This window comes from Zootermopsis nevadensis, unplaced genomic scaffold (genome assembly GCF_977971745.1).
Source record: "Zootermopsis nevadensis isolate Lab colony 2312 unplaced genomic scaffold, Znev_1.0 Znev_ptg000029l, whole genome shotgun sequence".
Classification (NCBI taxonomy): Eukaryota; Metazoa; Arthropoda; class Insecta; order Blattodea; family Termopsidae; genus Zootermopsis; species Zootermopsis nevadensis.
The window spans coordinates 2474948-2497851 of NW_028259161.1; the positions used below are offsets into that span (position 1 = coordinate 2474948).

Here is a 22904-nt window from a genome sequence, read left to right on the forward strand (position 1 = left end):
GCAGTCAGTCTTGTCATTTGGTTACACAAAGCAACCAACATTTCAGGAATCATCTCCATCCCCATCATCAGGGTTCTGATGTCAGACCAGTTGACACAGCTGATTGTCCAAGAAGATTTTATTGAGCTTGGTTGCTGCGAGAGCTTCAAATGATACATACTAACTTGGTGTTCAACATCTAACTTTAAAAATTAATTTTTAGAGATGGACTCAACCTCATTAGTTTCATTCTGACATCTGATTTCAGGCTCTAATGAATTGTATATGTAAATTATTTATGGTCAGACATTTGTAATGTTATAGAAATACTTCCTTTAATTTCAGGAGACTAGATTAGTTATTCCGTTGGAAGTATTTAAGGTGTGGTCCACCCGTCATTTGAAGTGTTTCACAGTATTTTTTTGATATTGTACAGAAATGGTCAAGAAAGATAGAGATGAGCAATACAGGATTACTTAGTGTTGAGGAAAATGTGTATGTTTTACTGTGAAGAGAGATACCAGCATAGTGTTAATCTGCCGTGTTTGAATTATGATGTGACAGCCGTGAGTAATATTTTGTGAGATCTGAGAGAGCCACATGACAGTTTCAATGACTGTGTGTTTGTCAGGTCAGCTATTGATGTCTGCATGGGCCAAAACATATATACCCTGGAGTTAATTACCAGCATCAGTTTATTGTACTTTTGATTGCAATGTTAGTACAGTATCCAAGTCCAAATTGTAACACTGGTTTATAGAGCCCCTGCCAACATGTGCAGCAAGGGTGGATGCACTGAGGTCCCATGGGCACCAGGGGGCAGCACTGAGACTAGCAGTGGCAGTGGTGCGTACCATGAAGCAACAGCAGCTGGTGGCACAGCGCCGTTGGCATGAGAGCCAGCAACAACAGCAACATCGTAGTGCTGCCAGTAGCAGTTCTGCTAACCTTGCCACTCCCTGCACATCCAGGTGCACTGGCGGACAGACAAGTTTAACGGCAACATCGATGGTTCCTCATGCCTGTACTGGTTGGGGTGATGGATGGGTAGGACATCCCCTGGATCCTGTTGGATGTCTTTTTGACACTTTAGCAGATGCATCACTTAGTCCAGATGATCAAACATCACGTGCTCCTTCCTATTTTGGTAAGGATGAGGTCATTTTCTTGAAAGAAATCCATGATTTTAGTATCATGTTATGTTTGCATCAGGTTGTCTAGTTTAAATTTTGCATGCAAAATTTATTATTTATATAGGTCCTGCTGAGAGAAAAGAATCATCTTTTTCAGCCATACTTACATTGTGTTCATAATTTTAAAAACATTGACCTTCAATTATTCCATAAGAAGGCCAAAATTACTTTTATTCTGAAAGTTAAAATTTTGTATTTTCTTTAATGTCATTGGTCTGGGAGTAAACATAGAAAATCTTGAGTACTTGTTTATGTCTTATAATTGGAATCCATGATATTGTTATCATATAACTGCAGCTGATGAGGATTTCTAAAATGTTAGAAAAGAAACTGTGACTGAGGTAACAGTGGAGATAAACTTCAGTTTAGCTTTCTAGTGGTTTCACTAAAGTGTAAAGACAAGTTTTTTTTTTATGGGTGTGAAATTTGGTCCTTCCCTCTGAATGAAGACTATAGAATGAATCTATTTGAACATGAAAGTGCATGGAAGAATTTTTGGACCTAAGTGAGACAAAATTACATACAGAACTTTTAATGATTGTTTTCTTTGCCTAGTGTTGTTACAGCAATTAATTTGATAGGAAGAAAAACAAGAAATGCAATTAAGATTTTGTTACAGTACTTCATGGAAAGAGGGCACTTTGAAAGTAAAATGTAAAATGTTGCTTCAAGAAATGGATTGTGAAGATGTGAAGTGGTCAGTACGGTGACCAGTGACAAACTGTTGGAGTGGTGGTAATGAATCTTCAGTTTCACTTATAACAGAGAGTAGCTGAATGTGTATTGGCTGTTTGGGAACTTAGATGCTTTCTCTCACAATCTCCTGTGGTTTGTTTTCCAGACCCAGTGGGTGTGGAGGACACAAGCATCACTGCCCCTCCTCGGTATCATCATGTGCCAGTAATTGGCTCACGTGACCGCTCAGAAACATACCTAACGTTGGCTGTTGAGGTGGCTCTGATTGGACTGGGCCAGCAGCGAATCATGCCTGCAGGTCTATATGCACAGGTACACATCACTGTCATCATCATCATCATCATCATCATCATCATGTACTGGTGTTTTCAGCTGGGAGTGGTCATTCTGTGACATTGTTTTGTGTCTTACTGTCTTATTGAATCAGTATTTACTCCTTTATATTTGCATGTCTTCTCTAACATGGTCTTCCTAGTTTTTTGGTTATTCATCCTAATTCTGATTTTGCTGAGGAATATTGTCATCTGCGCATACTACATTAATTTAATTGATGACATGCTATATTTGCTACTATGTTGCTATCATAATTTCCTCAAAATTTGTCCCCTTGTAGAAAACTTAGTTTATGATGGAGAAAAGAGTAGTATTGTGATAATAATATTTGTCTAATCTGTGATGGAATAAAATGAAGTATATGAAACTGTTTAAGTATTTTAAGACTCATTAATGAAACTGTGTGTTTGCTGGAAGAGTTTTGCTGTTTATGACAGTTTCAAAACTTACTGCTAAATAGAAGATGGCTGTCTTCTGGGTTGTTGCTCTGTGTAGTCTGGTAGAAGTTTTCCGATGTTTCAGAGGTTCTTGCTGCCTCCATCACCAACCAGACTACATGGTGCAACAACCCAGAAGACAGCCATCTTCAGACTCACCATGGTGAAAACCTCAAATACTGCATTACTGCTAGATAATGTGTACATGAAAAGCAAGAATATAATATTGTAGTCATGAAATATTTTTCATAGCAACAACAAAGGATTTTGCCCTTCATACTTCTTTTACTTTGTTTTGATTGCCTGGATTAAGGTCACTTACTAAGCAGTGTGTGTGTGTGTTGACAACTATAGGAAAAGTCGTGTAAACAGGAGGACCGCCTGATAGCAAAACTGCAGGAGATTGAGATGGACAACAGTCTGGTTGCTGTACTGAGGCGCCAAGCCATTGTGCTGTTGGAGGGGGGCCCCTCCAGTGGCTTGGGACTGGGAATTCATCCTGAGAGCATTCCAATGCACACATTTGCCAGGTTCCTGTTCCTTTCACTGCTCAACTACTACCCTGACTTGGCATATGAGGTTGGACTGCGGGCCATGCGGTAAGACTCTCACATTACCATAGTATTATTTATTGTTTATTATCTAACACTGTTTCTTTTGTTTGAAATTTTTAACTTCATATCCATTTAATTATTAAAAAATGTATTACAGACTGAATAGTTTACTATAATTTTACATATATAAGTGAAAAGGTATTAAATTATACAGACACCAAAATGAATAACAATACTAAATTAACCAGTGTTTGTAAATTGGGTTAAAGATTGTGCTTAAAAATTTGCTTGCACTGTTTTCCAGTCATTTCAAACAGCACACTGTGGCTTGTTCCCAAATTGTCCTGTGTTGTCATTCCACTGTTCTTTATAGTCTGTGTTTGTGGTTATTTTTTGCTGTTGACAGGTGTTTAACATTTTAAAAGTGACCTTCGTTGTAAACAGATATTGAATTAATTTATACCCAATATGTTTTTGTAAATGAAGTGAGATGATGCTGATTGTCATTGTTCACAATATGAGTGAAATTTGTTTTATTCAGAAGTGGTAAGTAACAATAGGTGGAAATGCATCCTCACAGCACTGAAAGTTCTTCAGTTTACTAACAAGGCTCCAGTTATCTTTTATTTTGTAAATGTACGTATTAATTTACTTTAAGTGTTTACCACTGAGAGTACCTTTCATCAGAATTCCTTCATATCTGCTTGTCCTTCCCCCTCTAACTTTCCTATTCAACATGAAATAAATATTGTTTAATCACACAATGCTGTGACTATATCACTGCAGCTTCATTTGTATAAACAGTGCTCTGTTCACATTGATGTAGGAGATATGGCTTTACCCACTTTTAGTATTGGTATTTTCCTTCTAGATTACCTATTCTAGAAGAGCATGAAGATGCTGATGATCCAGTCAACGGGAATGTTTCCTCATTAGTTCTAAGTCGATATCCGCGCTGGTTCACATTGGGTCACATCGAGACACAGCAGTGCAACCTTGCATCTACCATGCTCAGTGCTGCCAAGGGTACAAGCCTAAATATCACACATTATCTATGATTATTATCAGTAGTGTGTTCTCTGCATGATGTGCATGAAATGATCATGTACTAGAGAGTTTGTGTCTAGCATTCATTTTGTTTTGTTCTTGTTGGGAATGACAAGTTTTATTTCAAATATAAATATTTTTGGAAGGAAATTCATGGTTCTGTGCAGTTTAAAATTTTCAATGACCATTACATTTGTTTTTCTACAGACTTGTACCTGCTGTAAGTTAACATCAGTGCCAATGAGATGTACATGGGCGCAAAGAACAAATGTGGAAGATATATGTTGTACAACTAGAAATACTTGTTGCAGGGGAGGTGCTGAGGTTGCGGACAGTTTTGGAGTCAGCACAGCGACATATCCACAGTTCCTCACACCTCTTCAAACTGGCTCAGGATGCTTTTCGATTTGCCACACCAGAGAATGGCCCCCGGCACCCAACCCTACTTAGCGTGGCCTTTGAGTTGGGCCTGCAGGTAAACTGTGATGTAGATGTGCAAGGGGTATGTGAATTAGCAGCAGAAATGTGGTCTCACTTCAGCTGTATGAGAATTGAAGTTTCCATGTTGGTTAAAATGTGGCTGTCTTGTACTGTTGTGGGTTGTTACCACCTACAAGACTACATGGTATCATAATCCAGAAGACAACATTATGTACTTTCTTGAACCATATTCACTCTCTGCAAAGATGTCTTAAGCATCCAGCTGTTAAGCCTTTAATGAATAACTGCATATATGAGTATGTCTCTCATTTTAAAAAGTGTTGTATGCAGTGTTTTCTTTATGACCTGTTGATTAGGTGCTGATAGTTTTATAGTGCAAGTAGGTCCATTGCTGTTTTATTGCTTGTTAATCATTCAGTTTATAAAGTGCTCACTATCTAGTGTCACAGCAGTAAATAGTGATTAGGCATGTACATTTGCTATAATTTATAGACCATAAGATGCACCCAGGTCTGTGGACATGGATTATGAGAAAAACATTTTATTGCACATGCTTAAAAATTTAAATAAAACAGCCTAGTGAACATGTTATTTTGGTTTCTTTAGGTGATGCGCATGACATTGTCATCACTGAACTGGCGCCGACGAGAAATGGTTCGCTGGCTGGTGACCTGTGCCACCGAGGTTGGAGTGGAGGCTCTAGTGTCCATCATGCAGAACTGGTATCAACTGTTTACACCAACTGAGGCTACAGGTATGGGCCATGAGTTGCAATGCTGTCATGTAAGAGTGACATGTCCTACCATGTCTGGAACTTTTCTGTCTGTGTGCAGGTCCAGTGGCTACTACAATCATGTCTCACAGCACTATCATGAGGCTGAACCTGACATTTGCTCAACAGGAAGAACTGTCTGGCTGTGCCAGGAACTTGGCTCTTCAGTGTGCCACCAAAGTGAGTATCAAGGAAAGATTGTGATGTCTGCATACATCTTGAATGAGATGATGAATTTTTATAAAAATTGGTATGAATATTATACCATTAGAGACCACCTCAGTTCCGTACTTCATTATACCCTACCATTTGTGAATCCAACTTGAAGTTTGTGAGAACCTGTCAGGTGTGAGTGAAATTAGTAGCTCTTTATGTAAGTCCCTGAAATTTTGTATGGTAAGAGCTTCAAGAAATATACAGTTTTTATTAATGTAATATTTTGAATACATTTGAAACAATAACCTACAGTCACATGAATCCTATATTCAGTGTAGGCTTTGTATGTTACATATGCAGATATGGTGGCTGTGTTTTGCCTGACAAATTTCGTGTAGTGTGAATCTTACTTATGGAAATTATGGGCAGAAATACATTTTTAAAATCTGTATGATTACAGATCTGGAATCTCTACATATCTCTGTCTGTATTGAAGGAAAGTGGGTGTCATATTCATTACAGCATTGATAAGATTTAATGGCAGCTTCCTATTTGAATTTTGTCTAAGAGTACCAGACATTCAGGAAAGTTTCCCATATAACAGATTGTGCATAAAGATTACTGAAGCTACAGTTGCCTTGTTGTCATAAAGATCGCTGATAAGGTGGAGGATTAATCCACAATTTGTTTAGCTTCAGCTGTCAACATGCCAACAAAAATACAAATAATTGCAGAGAAAATTACTTGAATGACCAAGTTTTCTTCTGTGCCATTCTGGTTGTGTGGTAGTTACTGTACTCCTTTTAGACACAAAAAACATTTTTAGTTAAGTATATTTTCCTGAGAAATACAAAGATGGAGATGACAACATTACATTTTATTTTTTTCACTTCCTCCTTCCCCTTCCTCTTCTTTTTCTCCTGCCTCCTTGTCCTCTCTCTCCTCTCCTCTACTGCCATTTCTTCTTCCTCCAACTTGTTATGCATTCTTGTGATAGAAATGAGCACTAAATATTACAGAGCCATGTTATGTTGTGCTTTACCTTACCATTATGATGCAGTGAGAAATAAATAGTATCCTGACTTGCTTAGTTGTATGTTTGGTTCTGTATGTTTGTGTAGTAGTGACACAAGGTTACTGTTTCAGGATCCCCCAAACTGTGCCTTGAATGCTCTGACCCTGTGTGAGAATGAAGCACTGGCCTTTGAGACAGCATATCAAATCGTCATTGATGCTGCATCACATATCATGACTTCCTCCCAGCTCTTCACTATTGCACGATACATGGAGCACAGGGGATACCCCACAAGGGCATACAAGCTAGCAATGCTTGCCATGAAGAATGTGCATTTGGCATACAATCAGGTAAATATTCAGTATGATGACTGATAACTTAGTAGTACAGCAGAAGGATTGCTGTCATGTTGTCATAAGCCTTCTGTTGCACCCCATCCCCAGCCACTGCAATTCATATTGCAATTTGATTGCTTGTTTATCCAGTATGTTTTAATATTCTCCTCTCATATTTGCCTGATCTCACAAATGGCCCCTTCCTTTGATATCTTCCAACAGAAATTGTTTGTCATTTTCCATGCATTTGCATGTCCCACCCATCTTATCCTTATTTTTTTCTCTCTAATAAGTTGCACCTTGTCCTGGACTTAGCAAACATATGGGAATGCAGATGTAGCTCCATACATTCTTAACTTTGGCACTAAATAGAGGTGAGTGGTTAGCTTTATGCCTCCACCACTTTACTCCCAAGGAAATAACTCTGGATATGAAGCTGGGTAGGCCAAAGAGCCAGTATGGACATTATGGTGAAGAGCAGTCTCTTTCTCTTCCAAGAACTGTACTCTGATTGTCCAGCCTGTAGCAAGCTCCTGAGTATATAAATTTCTCCAGTGCTTCATTAATTTCTCTGGGTCCAAATATCTTCCTTAGCATTATCTTCTCAAACAGTCTGAATATTTGCAGCTCTCTCCTAGTGAGAGATAAAGTTTTATTCTCATTTAAAACATGGAGGAAAGTTACAGTTGTATATATTTTAATCTGTAGGAAGAGTCAGGATGGAGAGACACATTTCCTGAATTTGTTCTGATAGAAACAAATTTAGCATCCTTGTCCAATTGCAGTCATGCCTTCTTGTTTGAGTGTTTATATTGAGACTTGTTGCAGGACACTCATCCTGCAATCAATGACATCCACTGGGCTTGTGCCTTGAGCCACTCCTTGGGGAAATCAGAGCTCACTAATATGATCCCACTATTGGTGAAGAATGTGCAGTGTGCGACTGTTCTGTCTGACATCTTAAGACGCTGTTCCATGACTGCCCCAGGCATCTCATGCCCACACCCTCCTGGGGGTAGTGGTGCAGCAGATGGAGGGAAACACCACCATCATCACCATCATCATCGCAACAGCAGCCGTGGTGGGTGTGGGGGAGGAGTAAAGCCCCTGTCTTATGATCGTCCACCCTTGAGGCAACTCTTGGAGGCTGCAGTAGCAGCATATGTTAACACTACTCATTCTCGTCTCACCCACATCTCCCCTCGACATTATGGTGACTTCATAGACTTCCTTGGTAAAGCACGCGACACATTTGTCCTTGCCCATGATGGGCATGCACAGTTCACACAACTTGTGGAGAACATGAAGGTAGCATACAAAGGGAAGAAGAAACTTATGTTTCTAGTTAAGGAGAGATTTGGCTGATGTTAATGTTTGAAAGGGAGCAAGAGATGTACATTGTGTTGGTTCTGCCCCTGTGGTTTGCTTCCTCTAATCTGGCTGAACAGCAAGTAGACTAAGATATTATCACAGAGATTAATTATACAGAATGACTTTGAGACTTTATCTCTGATACTACTAGACAAATAACTGCAGGCTTCTAACACCACCACTGAACCTACCATTATTAAGTTAAACTTGTGCAATGCCATGCTGTCTAGATTATGTTTAAAAAAATGTATTTTGTGCATTATGTATAAATTGAATTTTAATGTATGTGGAGACAGGTTTGTAACAATTCTAAGATCTCATGTCCTCGTAATGGAACTGTAATATTGTCAGATTAATTAGTTTCGGACTTCCGCGAGACAAACACACTGTAATGAACTATGAGAACAGTGATCGTTTTGTACATAATAGTACCATGTCTGTGTGTTTGTATGTGATACTGTGTTTTCAACCAAAGATCGTTGTTTGTATAATAAGAATGAGACATTTTTTTATATGACAACACATTTATACCAAAACATGCTGTGCTTACAGGGCCGGGATGCAGTTCCGGTCAGGGACTTGCCAATGCTTCCTATTATGTATGTTGATTCTCTATAGCAACGAGTACAAAGTAATAGTATGCAGTTTGTAATAGTGGTGTAAGCATGTGCAGTCTAGAACATTGTACATTGCAAAGATATGAATTCAATTCCATAACTACCTCCATCGGTAAAGAAGCCTATTAGTGTCCTAATATCATGAATGTCATGAAGCCAACATGATTTGTGTTCTTGTCAGTGTGGATTTTTCTTTATTTTGCCATACATATATTTCATAATTGCCTTAAAAGAGCATCTTTCAATATTTATTTTTTAGAGAAAATGGAGATGGTGAATACTACATGCTGAAAATGAACTTTGCCTTGTACCAAAAATTGCTTTGTTGTAAGGCATTGAATATAACAGCTAACTAAACTAGAGATATGAAATTTAGCTCAACATTGTGTGCAGCACCATATCATTGTTAGGAACTGTTTTCCTCCTGATGACTTGATTGTAATCACCCAGTCACAAGATCACTTCATCAAGCTGTTACTTATAATTTAAATGCATTTTTGGTTCTTATGCATATTGCATATCATTCACTAGCATAAAACATCAAACATTCATTTCAGAGGTAACATAATTCTTTTTTCTTTGGAAGCTAGAATTGCCTTCATTTTTCATATAAGTTTGCTTCACAGATTCCTGACATGATCAATTTTCTTAGCTAGATGATTATTATATCAAATATATTTCATAAACTCATTAATATTATTCTTGAATACTTTTGGAAATAATTTTTTATACACAATGTTAAAAATGCTTGAAGCTGATCGATAATAATTATTTCCCTGGGTTAGGTTATGATCCCTTTCATCTCCTTCAAGTACCAAGGTTAAGAACAGGTGAAGCTATACTTTCCCTTCTTCCATACGCTTTCATAAGCACAGTGCTTAATTAAGTACCAGGAACAACTTTACCTTTGTCATCACATAGCTTGTCTTTTATAATAACACTCCTGTCTCTGGCCTTAGACCATATTATTAGTGATAATATAAGATACAGAATAATAAGATGTTATGTAACCATGTGTTCATCTCTTCCTTCATGCTTCATCTTAACTGATTAATAGTACATATGATCTGATGGCAACTAAGTATATTGAATTTTTCTCGGCCCACCAGTTGTGTCAGGTGTCTTAATATAGAAAACATCAATGTTCAGTACTTCAGTACCCTGAGGACAAGGACAAAGATGGTTCTCAGAACATCAGTGTTTATTTCATTAAACCACCTGACATGGCTGGTAGCCCAAAAAGAATTCATTATGATAAATAGTACACTCTGGAGTATTTAGTTCTGTGAAGAAATTATTAATATGGAATGAAGCTTGATGAAATTGGTCTGTAGGCTGTTTTCAAATGAGTCGCCGAGAGGCAGGGATGTCAAACAGGTTCTAGCTTTAAAATTTGATGCACATCAAGTTTTGCCACTAAAGTTGAGTGTAGTTTCAAGTTTATTTGGACTGAGGTCTACGTGTATTATCGATTAATCAAAATTATGAGTTTGTTCTAGTTTGCAGTTTTGGTGAACAATTTTCTATCTGTACAATGATATAACTGAGAAGCAATATAGTGTGTACAGTGTGATCAACAGCTGAAGTACTCTACCTCATCAGCAGCTGTGCCGTGTGAGTGGATGCATGAATGTTGCCCCTCCCGCTTGTTATTTTCATTAAATTGGCTTTTGTGTTACAGAGACTCAGAATACTTTTAATTACAGAATCAAGATTTATTGGGTGTAGAAGGATTTGAAGGCTGTTAAGAACAAGACAAAAGAAGGGAATGGTTATTTTCTGGTCTCTGCAGGAATGTCTAGCAGGTTCATTTTCTGTACAGGACATACTGATTGTAATCAACAAATTTCATAGTTTATCACCAATGCTAAATTACTCTTTATAGTTGATATAACAACATGAAATGAATTAAGCATAGTGAATGCCAGAATTTGATCTTCAGAGTGGATGATAACTGGTCTTATGTTTCTGTTTTCCTTGAGATTTTTTATTGGCAGCAATATTTAATTCACATGGACATGTTTTTTGTATAAGTAAAGGGAATTAATCTGTTCAGTCAGAATCCTATAGAATCTAATCTGTTTAGGTTTGTATTGCTAGCAATGTGTCTGAGAATAATAGGAGATTTATTTATTTCAAGCTAACCCTGTTTCTTATGTTCTTACATAGAATTTGCTTGATGTATATGTTACACTTACTGCTGATAATTATGTCCAACACATCCTGTTATACATGCTCCAAACTTTCTTAATTATCACTGCCAACTTTATAAAATAGTACATAGTTTGTACTCATTATGTTTATGTTCTGCCGCCAGTTGACTTAAATTGTGCGGTACACTAGACTCTGAAAAATGAAACAAACAAATGGTGCATATTACACAGTATTGTCTGCTGAAATGTAAAAGAAAGAAGTGCGTTTTGGTTTCCAATCATACAATAGTAAGGTAATATTTCTTTTTTTGTTATTACTTGTAAGCTTCCTGTGTTTAAAATATTTAGCACTTGAGATAAGAAAACCTGCCATGTTGGGAAATTATCAGGAAGTTATGCATATATTCTGCATATCATGTATTTAGTATCTTGCACAAAACAAAGCAGACATGGTCTGTTTGTAGTTAAATACCAATATTAGAAACCAAGACTTTTCCTTATCAGTGTAATAGCTTTAGAAAGTTTATATATATATCCATCCATGATACATATGGCACCAGAATGTATTTATGTGGTCATTGTTATTCTTAAAATGAAGAATTGCCACAATAATTGAAACATTTATGACGGTGCTGAAATCTGTTGGTAACACTTCATTTGTTTAGAACCTTGTTTGGTTATGTTATTAATTAGTTGTTACAGTTATAAAATAATATGTGCATAATGAAATTTATGTGGTATGAAGAAGCTACATGGGATGATGTTAGAAATAGATTCTGGTGCCCTAAAATCAGCTTTCTTGAGCGGTTATCGTTACTGTTGGAATCAGTGATGTAATTGGCAACTAGAATTTGTCAAGACATGTTGAAGCTTTGTCATGCTATTTAAATTCACCATATCTTGATGACTGTTCTTACCAGTTAATACCACACCTTAAAGTTTTAGAATGTGAAGTGTGACGGGATATTAAATTTACTGCTCAGATGTTGGATAGCTCCAAGGAATAGGTCTTTTCATATGGAGGTAGGAAGAGGGGGTAGCTAAACCATCTGTGGAAGAATTGGTAAATGCAGATAGAAGGTATCCTGGTTGTAGAAATTTGAATTGTCATTCATTATCCTCCTTGATGAAACTTGACAAAACACAAAATATTATGTGGTTTTTTTTTACATAACTGATATTGCTGTATTGCCATATATCCACCGAAAATACTAAGGATATGTCTGTTTATATTGGCTGTTTCTACCAATTCTGAAAACTGCTTAGTTTACAATTTTTAATTGGAATATACCTGAGCTCCATTTAGTTTTACTGGCCATGTAATATTCCTCTTGTTATTGTACTATCAATTGGGGGGGGGGGGGGGGGGATGAAACCCACTTAGTGGGTTTTCATTCCTTAAATATTAATTCTTTGACTTCAGTCAGAGGTCAGGAAAGTCTGTAAGACCAGGAGTGGGTATGTTAAAAAAACTAATCTGAGAAGTATCAGGTAATTTATGTCTAACAGAGGGTTAATTTTTCAGCAATTTGAAGGTTGAATGATGGTCAATGGATCTCACAATAACTTTCTTTCCTTGGCATTAAATTTGAGTGGATAATATTTCATCACTTACCGGTACTGTTACACTTCATAATGTAATTAGCAGTTTATACAATATTAAAGAGGACTATGAACTTGTGTTTTGTGAGAGTCAATTATAATGTAAGAAAACTATTCTAAACACAAGATGGCCTTGGTGTATGTGGTGCCATGCAGTCAACATGTTGATATTTCATTGGAAAGCTTGGAATTATCATAAGAACTAGCAGACTTGCTGTAGTATGTGGCAAAACCTCTGACCTCCAAAAATCTGTGTTCTGTCTTCACCAAGTAAAATTTTTGAATGGTTTCACAGTCAGATTCAGCTATAACGAAATACATTGAAGTTAACTTTTACTGGCATGTCTACTTTGTACTATCTGAGGCTGAAGAGTTGTTTGATAATAGAATGGAGTTCTCAGGGGGAATAGAATGGCACTGTGCCTAATTCCTTTTATTGCAACATCTGGCTGCAATTAAAACTTTGGAGAGTCAGCTGTTTGTTTGTTCATTTATGTCATATGTGTGAACTCTGTGGAAAGCTTCATCCTGTTTCAGAACATTTTGCATTTCAAAGGTATGTTCTCTTGTATATTAAACTTTTATTGTGTTAAAGAACGTTGATATGCAGTGGATGCTGTAAAACAAGCTCTATTTTAAAGTTAAAAAATTTTCTTCTAACTGTTTAATTACAAAATTCTAAAGGATAAAAATTTAACTGATCATGAAGTGGTTAATTTGAGCAGTGTTTAAGTTACACACTCAAAAGTAATACAAATGTGTAGTAATTGTGGGCAAACATTTTCTTTATCATGCTACTGGTTAAACATGTAATGAATCAGAAGTAGATGTTACTGATCAAAATCTGTTACAAATTTTAAACTGTAAAGATCTTCATCGATGGGTTTAACATTTTACTGCGTTTCAGTTTTTTTTATTAAATTTCATTCTTCAGTTTCCAGCATTTTTCTGTCATTCTCTGCACTTGACTGCCTTTCTTGTGAATAACTGACATTTCTCCAGTCTCATAACTTATTCACTGCCCTAATTAACTGTAAATGCTAGATTTTTTAAAGTTAATAATTGTGGGTTACTTTGTTTTGTAATCCAATTATGGCTTATAGAGTACAAGTGTACACTTATGCTGACATACAGCACTGTGTATAAATGTGCAGTGCTACCATGTGGATGCTTTGTATCATATCCTTCATATTGTGGGTCTGAGAAATCAGAACTAATATTTGTTGCCTTGGAAAGAGTCTCTAATTGGCTATGATTTTAATTTTTAAAAATGTCAAGCGTGCAAACTATATACTTTTTAGTGAAGCTGTAAGATAGTATGACTGGGAAGTGAATTATAAATTGTGCATAAGGGCAAGTAGTTTTTTGTTATTCTGCTCCCTTGGATTCTGCCATCAGCATGCTAATCAATCAAAATATGATATATTTGGCAGAACACAGATTTTATGAAGACAATTCAACAAACCTTAAGTGTTAGTGAAAGATCATCGTAATTGCTTGGGTAGATTCCTTGCTGAGAGTACAGCCTTGTTGCATGCAACAAAATTTTGCGAATCATGTTATTAAGGGTGGTGCAAGATTAAATGGGTTTTGAACTTTTGTGGCTCTGCATACACTAATTTCAGCTGCCTTACAGAATAAGCCTAGTTCCAGAACTTTAATGGAAAGTCTGTATATCTTTAAAAACTTTAAAACAACTGTCTTCATAATGTCACTCAAAAATTGCAGTTTTGCTAGTCTAAAATTCAGGAACTCATTGTCTTCCTTTTAGCTTCAAATGTGTCTTATGAACATGTTCAGTTTGTCAATATTACATCCTGGTTTAAATTGTACATTATGTTCCTTTCAGTTTTTGGGAGGAAATCGAAATGTTGGTGAATTCATTTTTATATGAAGAAATTAATTTTTTTGTACTATCTATAATAAGTAAGTAATATTTGAGATTTTATTGATTTACATGATACTGTACATAAAATATATGTTCTGTTTATGTTTAGCTAAGTGCAGGATGATTATTGAGTTATGAGAAATATTCAGTTACTGATGATTAAATATATTGACATTTTGCCAGTGAAATATGGCAATATTGTCATATCTGAGACAAAGTACACAGTGGATACTTGCTTACTGTTAAAATTATTGTGGCAGGGAAAAAAATCTAGTTGTCTCTACTTTTAGGCATAGATACAATTTTGAACCATGCAAAAGTATCTGTAACATGCATACATAATTCTTTCTATGAAGTGTTCCATCACATGGAATCATGTACCTGAAAAATATTTATTTTACTATGTGTTTAACTTTTGACTGGAGTATTTGAGTTACAAGAAATTAGTATGAAAGTTAATTGAAGTCTAAATTTAACTAACCTGCTACTCTTAGTTATATTAGTAGTCAAAGTTAAGATTTTGTTAATTCTTTTCTGGCTCTCTTGTATTGAACTCTTGACATAGGATTCATGAATGAGGTTTTGTAACATACACACACACACACACACACACACACACACATACATATATATACACGTAGATTGAGCCCAGAAGACATTTCTTGAAGTTGAACATCTTTCAGTCCAGTCACCATTCTATACTGTCACAAAACAAGAAATGTGGTTGTGAATTTAGGCCATTTTATTTACAGTATCAGTACAGGAAATATTAAATTTGGTATTTTTGTGAAAATTTGAAACTGTAAGATACTGCATTATGTGAGGTTATCAGTTAATGTGCATCAGTAATATGTTATGTTTCACTGCCATTCCTGATTGAATCTCAATTTACAGGGTTCAGCTACAGTAAAGTCATGGAAGCCTGGCAGCTGAGGTTCAAAATGTTATGGTGCTCTTATTTTTATCCTGCACAGCCATGTGCAAACAAGTGAACCCCTATACATTTAATATTTTTGTTTAAAAATGATAACTTTAAAAGGGATGTTTGTTGTTTGCAAGGTTACATATTTACTCAGGATTAGTTTTATTCTTTGTATTTGAGGAAACTACCCAAGTTTCAGTTATTTAATTTAGATTAGAAATCTAGATCACTCACTGTAATTTATTTTTGCATTTGTAAAGGTTCATGTCTGAACATGAAATACTGTGAACATAAAGACTGCAGCCAAGGTGAAGCAGCAATGTATTCTGTAGAATGTTATATTATTTTTAGCAAATATTTTGATGTGTCTTATTTGCATTTTCTGTAGGTCCAGGGCAAGACATTCTTCATTTGTTCTCCATAGGACTGACATGTGTAAATTTGGAGTGAAAGACTTTGGGTGTGTTTAATATTTTAATACAGTTGCAAATCGTCCCCCCCCCCCCCCCACTAAATGAATGTAAACATACATTTCCTTCCTAGGTATTTTGAAATGTAAAATTGAGACTCTTTTCTTTGACTTTTTATTTTCTTTGGTTGTTAATGTAGTTTTCCAGACAAAGTTGCTGGTTTGGAACAATTAGTATTGCATATCGGCTGTAATGGAATTTCCCAATGATTTGAAGTCAGGTTGCTGTGTTTGGACGATTGTGAGTGACACTGTAAATATGTATAAATTACACTTTTTTTACAAATCATCTTTATTAATTTCTGTTTGTGTCATTTGAAATCATTTAAAAATGTTCATTGGCACATTCACAACTGCAGGACTCAAAGTTTTTATGTAGCATATATTCTATTTTTACTAGAAAGGTTTATTTTTTGGGAGTGCAACATGTTCTGTTTGAAATATTGTTCCTGAGCATTTATGTCGATCATCGAACTTGTGTGCAGATGCTAGAAGAGTGACTGGAAGCAGGGGGGACATGATTATAATCATTCCATAAATATTATCACTATGCTCTTGTACCTTCCCCCCCTAGGAACTGACTGATCATGCCATGTGTACACCTCTTATGTATTAAATTAATATGTGCGGTGGCAAAGCTTAGCAGCATGGAACTCTGTGTGTGAAATATGGCTTCCATACCAGCTGCGGATCTGCATCACCGTCTTCCTTGCTTGGCGATTGGAAGGTCCTGACATGAATCCTTGTAGCCCTACTATAACCAGCACATTTTGCCATAGAACTTCAGGTTGCAATATTTAAACTTGTATTTATTTACAATTTTGTATTGTCAGAGTTGTAGTGACATGTCCTTATGATTACTGTAGTTATGCACAAGTATGTGAGTGATTTGTTGTGATAATATATACAGTTATGTAGATGTTACATAGGATTTTTGTACAAGGACCCTGAACATCTACCTTCCTTACAACATAGCCACATGATGTTTCCATTCAAATGCAATATTCCTAACTAGTTTAAGTAATCCTTTACTATTTAAAGTTCCTCTGCAGAACTAGAGACCAAGCTTGTAAAGGTGAGATTTCATGTTCTCATGGCAGTGAATTTGAAGATGAATGTCTTCTGGGATATTGCACCGGAAATTGATTGACGTTTCAAAGGTGCTTACTACCTTCATCATCAGGGTACTGCCATGTTGATGGAGGCAGTAAGCACCTCTGAAATGTCAGTCAATTTCTACCAGACGACATAGCACAATATCCCAGAAGACATTATTTTCAGATGATGGTGATGGAAAATAAGTGATTCCTATGTTAGAATGAATTGTATGAGCTCGGGTTTTTTGCGAGAGTAGGGGGGAGGGGATAAGTTGGGTGGGTGGTTGGTTAACGTTGTTACCGTCTAAGCCAGAGCAGTTGATAGTGGCTTCACTACCGATGCCGATAGATGGCTGGGTCACTAGTAGTATATTAGAACAAGTTCTGTTTATTATAAATTTTTATGAAAAAACATTTATAGATTTTTTTTTGCATTTTAATATATTACAGTTTGTTTAATGCATTGTAAAATAATTCGTGAAAATGTTGTTGTTGACACTTCCATTCCCTTGCGATTAAGGTATTAATATTGCCTATGATTTGAGCGAGGGAAGGCCAGGATGTGACAGTTTGAGTATATTTGATCGCGTATAAGAGAATTATATAAATTGCGTTATTGTATATATTACTGTTATTTGTTTGCACGTTTTGAGTATGTTAAAGTTTCGATTAGGATGCATTTCATATTGTGAAGTGAGATTGACTTCGTAAGGTAGGTCTAACAAACTGCATTTTTCAGGAAGATCCTGCACCGTAGTCAGGTTAGTTAAGTGGGTATTCATTCCCAAACGATTCACATTTCAGTACCGAATGTTGATTGGAATGCACTTTGATTGGGTTAGTTTGGATTTTAACAGTTTTTAACGTATCTCATCTACGTTGCTACTGTTTAGTGTTTTATATCAGTCTAGGTATGATTCTAGTAGGATTTGAGGTTTCCACGGCGGTGAGTCTGAAAATGGCTGTCTTCTGGGTTTTTGCGTTGTGTAGTCCGGTAGAAGTTTACCAACGTTTCAGAGGTCCTTGCTGCCTCCATCATCAGGGTCATTATTGCCCTGATGATGGAGGCAGCAAGGACCTCTGAAACGTTGGTAAACTACCAGACTACACTGCGCCAAAACCCGGAAGACAGCCATCTTCTAGGTTTGATGTAGTTATGTCAGGTAGTAGGTCTGTGCACCATAATTACATTTTCTCCAAAAAAACTTCACCCTGTTTTACTTTGATTATTTCAGGTGGATGTCTGATGCAAAGCTCTGGTGAAAACAATGAAAAAGAAATCTGCTGTCCATCTCTGCCTTGTAGGAGGGTTAATTCTCCTTACGGCTCAATTAAGCCTTCTTGTGTTACTCCTGTATCCATACAATCAGTACCATATACATTTTCTGAAGGATGTTGGGGCATTTGTCAACATATCTTCTAAATTGCATATGTCAGTATTTGTAGTTGACAGTGAAACCTTACAGCACTTTATAAACCAGAAAAATGAACACAAAACACAATGTGTTCTTTGTGAAGCTAGGCATCCAGCAACATTTGTTACATTATTTAGGGGATTTAAACAGAGTGTGAGTATTGTTTAATCTTTCTTCATGAGCTATAACTGTAATGTGGTCTTCCTGTTCCATTTGTATGTCATGCATCACCATGATCCATCAGTTAAGAAATATTTCTCTGTAGAATAGTCCCAGGTAAATAACCATGAAAAAATGGTTGTTGTACAATGTTACCTTTTTTTCCAGGTTGAGTTTATGTCTGTGTTACAAGAAGCTGGATTCCATGTTGTTGTCTTACAAAATACAAATCCACCAGAAGTACCATCTGGTATTTCTATAAATGTACCAATCTGTTACTTGCTCAAGAGAAATATTGTGATACATCTTGTACTATTTCATGAGAGGGAGGGAAATTACTGGTGGCATGGTAACCTCCTGAGTGACCCAAGAGCAATATCTGAACTCTCAAGTTTTGGCTTGTCACTGCACAGTGCACAAATGATGAAGACTGAAGGAGCCTTTGACAAGTTTGAAACAGAATTGGTTCATATGGATCATATTCCTGTTCTAATACCAAAGGACATTTCTCGTTTCTTACGTGATACCAGAAGTTCAAGGTACATTGAATGCAATCACATATTGGCAGATTTATTTTACCGATCTCATGGTAAAGATACAACACATGAAGCTTTGAGGTTTGTCCACAGAGCATGGAAACTGCTGTCAAAAGCCAAGACGCTATTGGACAAACTTGGAGTCCGATTTTGGCTAAGCAGTGGCACATGTCTAGGTAAGTGTACTTTCCATGAAAATATACTCCTACATTTTTTGCATTCAATGATATCTCCCTCTCTATATCTTTGACATTTTGAAAGAAAGTCTTAGATTCAGGTAATATATCCCTTATCATGATAATACTTTGAGACTCTGTTCACCCCAGAGAATGTATTTTAAAAATAAAAGTCCTACATCTAATGTTGCTGGAGTTGCTTTCACATCTGAAGTTTGCTAGGTTGGTATCATTGATGCTTTGGCATTACTAATAACATTTATGTGATGTAATAAAGAATTGTATATTAGGGCTTCTTATATCTACATTCTCTTTTGGTATATTTGCTTTGAGGAATATTGCTTGTGGCCATGCCGTTCACTATTCTTTCAGGTTATTTCCGTCAGTGTGACATCATCCCATACAGTAAAGATGTAGACATAGGGATCTTCATAACAGACTACAGTGAAAAGATACTGCCAGAATTTTTAGATCATGGCTTTACATTGAAGCACTGGTTTGGGAGAGTGAATGACAGTCTGGAGTTGTCCTTGTCCAGTGGAGAACTTAAGCTGGACATATTTTTCTTCTATGAAGATGGACAGTTTTTGTGGAATGGAGGCACACAGGCAAAATCTGGGAGAAAGTTCAAGTGAGTACAGTGTAGCATGCTGTTGAGGGGAGGGGGGATGAAATATGGCTGCTATAGTGATTGCTAATAAATCATTTGTAAATTTCTTAAAATTAGGAATGACAGTAATGAATATAAATGAGTTCCTTGATGAAAAAATGAGGCATAATTTCAAGAAATTATTTTAAAAAACTAAAGGCTGAGATATATCAAAACAAGTGTTTTGTCCATTGTTTTCTGTGTAACGTGTTTTAATCCAATGAAAGACAATAGATTACCTACATCTCTACCTAAGGGACATGAACTAACAGAGATTGCATGCAGAACTAAGAGTTGCATGAGTTCTGCAGTTGCTAGGAATATTTGAATGTGGTAGGTTATGAAAAGGATATGAGGAAATTTGTTTGATATTTAGAAACCTGTTACTTGAAGGATTAAGACAGAAATGAAAGAACATTGTTAAAAAAATTATTGTGGAGAAATGTATTATAGTGGATTGGATTGAACTGGTTCAGAATAATATGACAACATCTATGCTAGTAGTGTTGTCTTTAAAGTCTGTAGTTTCAGAGTCTACATTTTTTATAAGGCAAACATTTGTCACATTGTTTGTTAGGTTGTATTGTTTTTGATGTGATATTTGTCAACTACTGAAGAACCAGTTGTCTTTTTTAAGCCCTGCTGTTTTATGACAATGATGCATATATCTTGTGTTGACTTACACACTGTTAATGTAAACCTAATGTGATGGCAGTTACATTGTTCTGTTAAATGTAGGTGTATACAGTGACAGAATTACTTTCAGGTTCTCAGGTTTTGTTTTTACTTTATTCTGAGCAGGTATCTGAAAATTCATGAATTTTTCAGGTATGTGTTTCCACGTTTCACTCTCTGCTGGACAGAGTTTCTGGAGCTGAAAGTGAGGGTGCCTTGTGAGACACAGGCTTACATCGAGGCCAACTATGGATCTGATTGGTTCACTCCAGTAACACGTTGGGACTGGAAAAGTAGTCCATCAAATGTGAGAGAGAATGGGGAGTGGCCAGCAGAGGATTGGGCTGAAGTAATGCGAGTATACAATTGATTCTGGTAATTATTCCTGAACTTTACGCTTATTTGTTTGGTTGCTCTCAACCATTCAAGTAATTTAAATGCCTATTCATATTTATTAGCTTAATCTTTATAATTATATAACATGGGATGTTGGAATGCCAGTTCAGTTCTCTATCAGTTCAAAAATACATTTTTTTAAAATGAGTTATTTAGTTAGCATAAATATTTTAGCTAATTAAGTTAAACAAAAGCTTGCTGTAAGTGTTCAGATAGAAGCCCAGGGCCCTCTATTTTCAATCTTTCTATTAGTTTTCAGCCAGTATTTAGGTCCAGGAAGAAGAATTATTTATGCCCTTATGTAAACTAGGCATTATAAAGAACCTGTCTCTACCAAAACTAAATTTCTGTGACAGTTTTTAGAGGCATTCCGTACCAAATTAGAATTTATCAAGTAGTTCAAAAGATGAAATGTGGATGACTAGACAGATTGACACATTTCCTCATAAGACATTTGTTGCACTTTTTATGTGCTTATGGATTGTCTAGCAATTTTAAATGCTGAGATAATTGATATGCATCATATGTTGAATGGATCAGTAGAAAGTTTAAAAGAATGTATGAATCGTCATTAAAATGATTCCATTTGCACAAATTTGGTTGTCATATCACTGTGGAAAATTTTTAATTGCTGTGTTGTAAATTTTATTCAGTCAAGTGCCACCTTATATATCTGGCCATTGTTTCTTGTTATATTAAGGGACATTGAATGTGATTTCATTGTTAATTATTTACATACTGAACTGAGAAAGAAGTTGTTGACATCATACATCATTGGTGTTTCATATAAAAAACTATTTCACTGGAGGTAATCTGTATTTCATTGGTAAATAAAGTGTTGTACTTATGAAAATTCCATGACATCCTCACTGTCTGCTGGACATTTCCACCAAGATGTGTTCTTATGACAAAGTCCCCTCCATTCTTCTATGGCCTCTTGTACCTGTATCCACTCTTTTTCTTCTTTTTGTATGTATTCCTTTACTTGGCATCTCCACCATGTCCTTTGTTCACCATTTTCAGGTTTCAAGCAATTAGAGGAATACTGTTGTTCATGTACAACAAGTTTGTACAACTTTTTCCTCAATTTTGCCAGTTTTTTCTTGTAGTGTTTTCACCTTCACATCTTGCCTAATATCCTTTTGAATGTTTACGTCCGGGAAGCTTAACATCTTTTTTGTGCCACATCCTTGCAGTCCTATTTTGATGTTTTTGTGCACTTGTTTCCTATTATCCATTCTGTATCCTCAGCCCATCACCTTATCTTTAATCAGACACATCTCACAAGTTCTGTGTTGTACTCCTTATAGTTACTCATCTTTGGGATAAATATTTTCTCTATCACTTCTCAGTGCTTCCCAGTTTGCTCCATCTTTTCCCAGCTATTGAGAATACATCACTGTCAGCTCATATGAAGACTTCTGAGGTAGGTGTTGGAGAAAATAGTACTCTACCCACTTATTTCCATCTTTCATGCAGTTAAGATTTGTGTATGTGTTTGATGTTTTATTGTCTTATTTTTGGGTATTTAGTATATTTTTTCACTGGATTTACAATATGAAAAACCTTATAATAAGAATACTTGCCATATCTATCCCTAGTATTATTTTTTTGTGATTACTATTATTGAAAAACAAACTTCTCTAATTTTGTTTATTTTAAAATTGTGAATAAAGTAGTCCCTGTGCCCAAGTACTGTGGTATCACGCATACAGGGGATGTTGAGACAAGATGGCTGTTTTCTAGGTTGTTGTGCTGTGTAGTCTGTAGAGATTTACAGATGCTTGAGAGGTGATTGCTGCCTCCATCATCAGGGCGATG

General features: G+C 36.1%; 2 protein-coding genes across 2 annotated transcripts in view; both read left to right on the plus strand.

Moving 5' to 3' along the window:
- LOC110827333 (zinc finger SWIM domain-containing protein 5) overlaps window positions 1-16904 on the plus strand; it is a 140529-nt gene extending 123625 nt beyond the window's left edge. The window contains exons 10-18 of the mRNA XM_022058925.2: window positions 740-1126; window positions 2014-2180; window positions 2993-3237; window positions 4064-4218; window positions 4551-4714; window positions 5287-5434; window positions 5514-5632; window positions 6755-6973; window positions 7787-16904. Of these exons, the coding sequence (XP_021914617.1) occupies window positions 740-1126; window positions 2014-2180; window positions 2993-3237; window positions 4064-4218; window positions 4551-4714; window positions 5287-5434; window positions 5514-5632; window positions 6755-6973; window positions 7787-8323 (2141 nt within the window). The 3' untranslated portion in view covers window positions 8324-16904. The remainder of the gene's footprint in view (window positions 1-739; window positions 1127-2013; window positions 2181-2992; window positions 3238-4063; window positions 4219-4550; window positions 4715-5286; window positions 5435-5513; window positions 5633-6754; window positions 6974-7786) is intronic.
- Window positions 16905-17604: 700 nt separating this feature from the next.
- LOC110827338 (ribitol-5-phosphate transferase FKTN) lies at window positions 17605-21936 on the plus strand. Its single transcript, XM_022058932.2, has 5 exons — window positions 17605-17789; window positions 18313-18645; window positions 18820-19363; window positions 19736-19994; window positions 20841-21936. The coding sequence occupies exons 2-5, from the start codon at window positions 18346-18348 to the stop codon at window positions 21055-21057; spliced, it is 1320 nt and encodes a 439-aa protein (XP_021914624.1). The 5' UTR covers window positions 17605-17789; window positions 18313-18345; the 3' UTR covers window positions 21058-21936.
- Window positions 21937-22904: the final 968 nt, after the last annotated feature.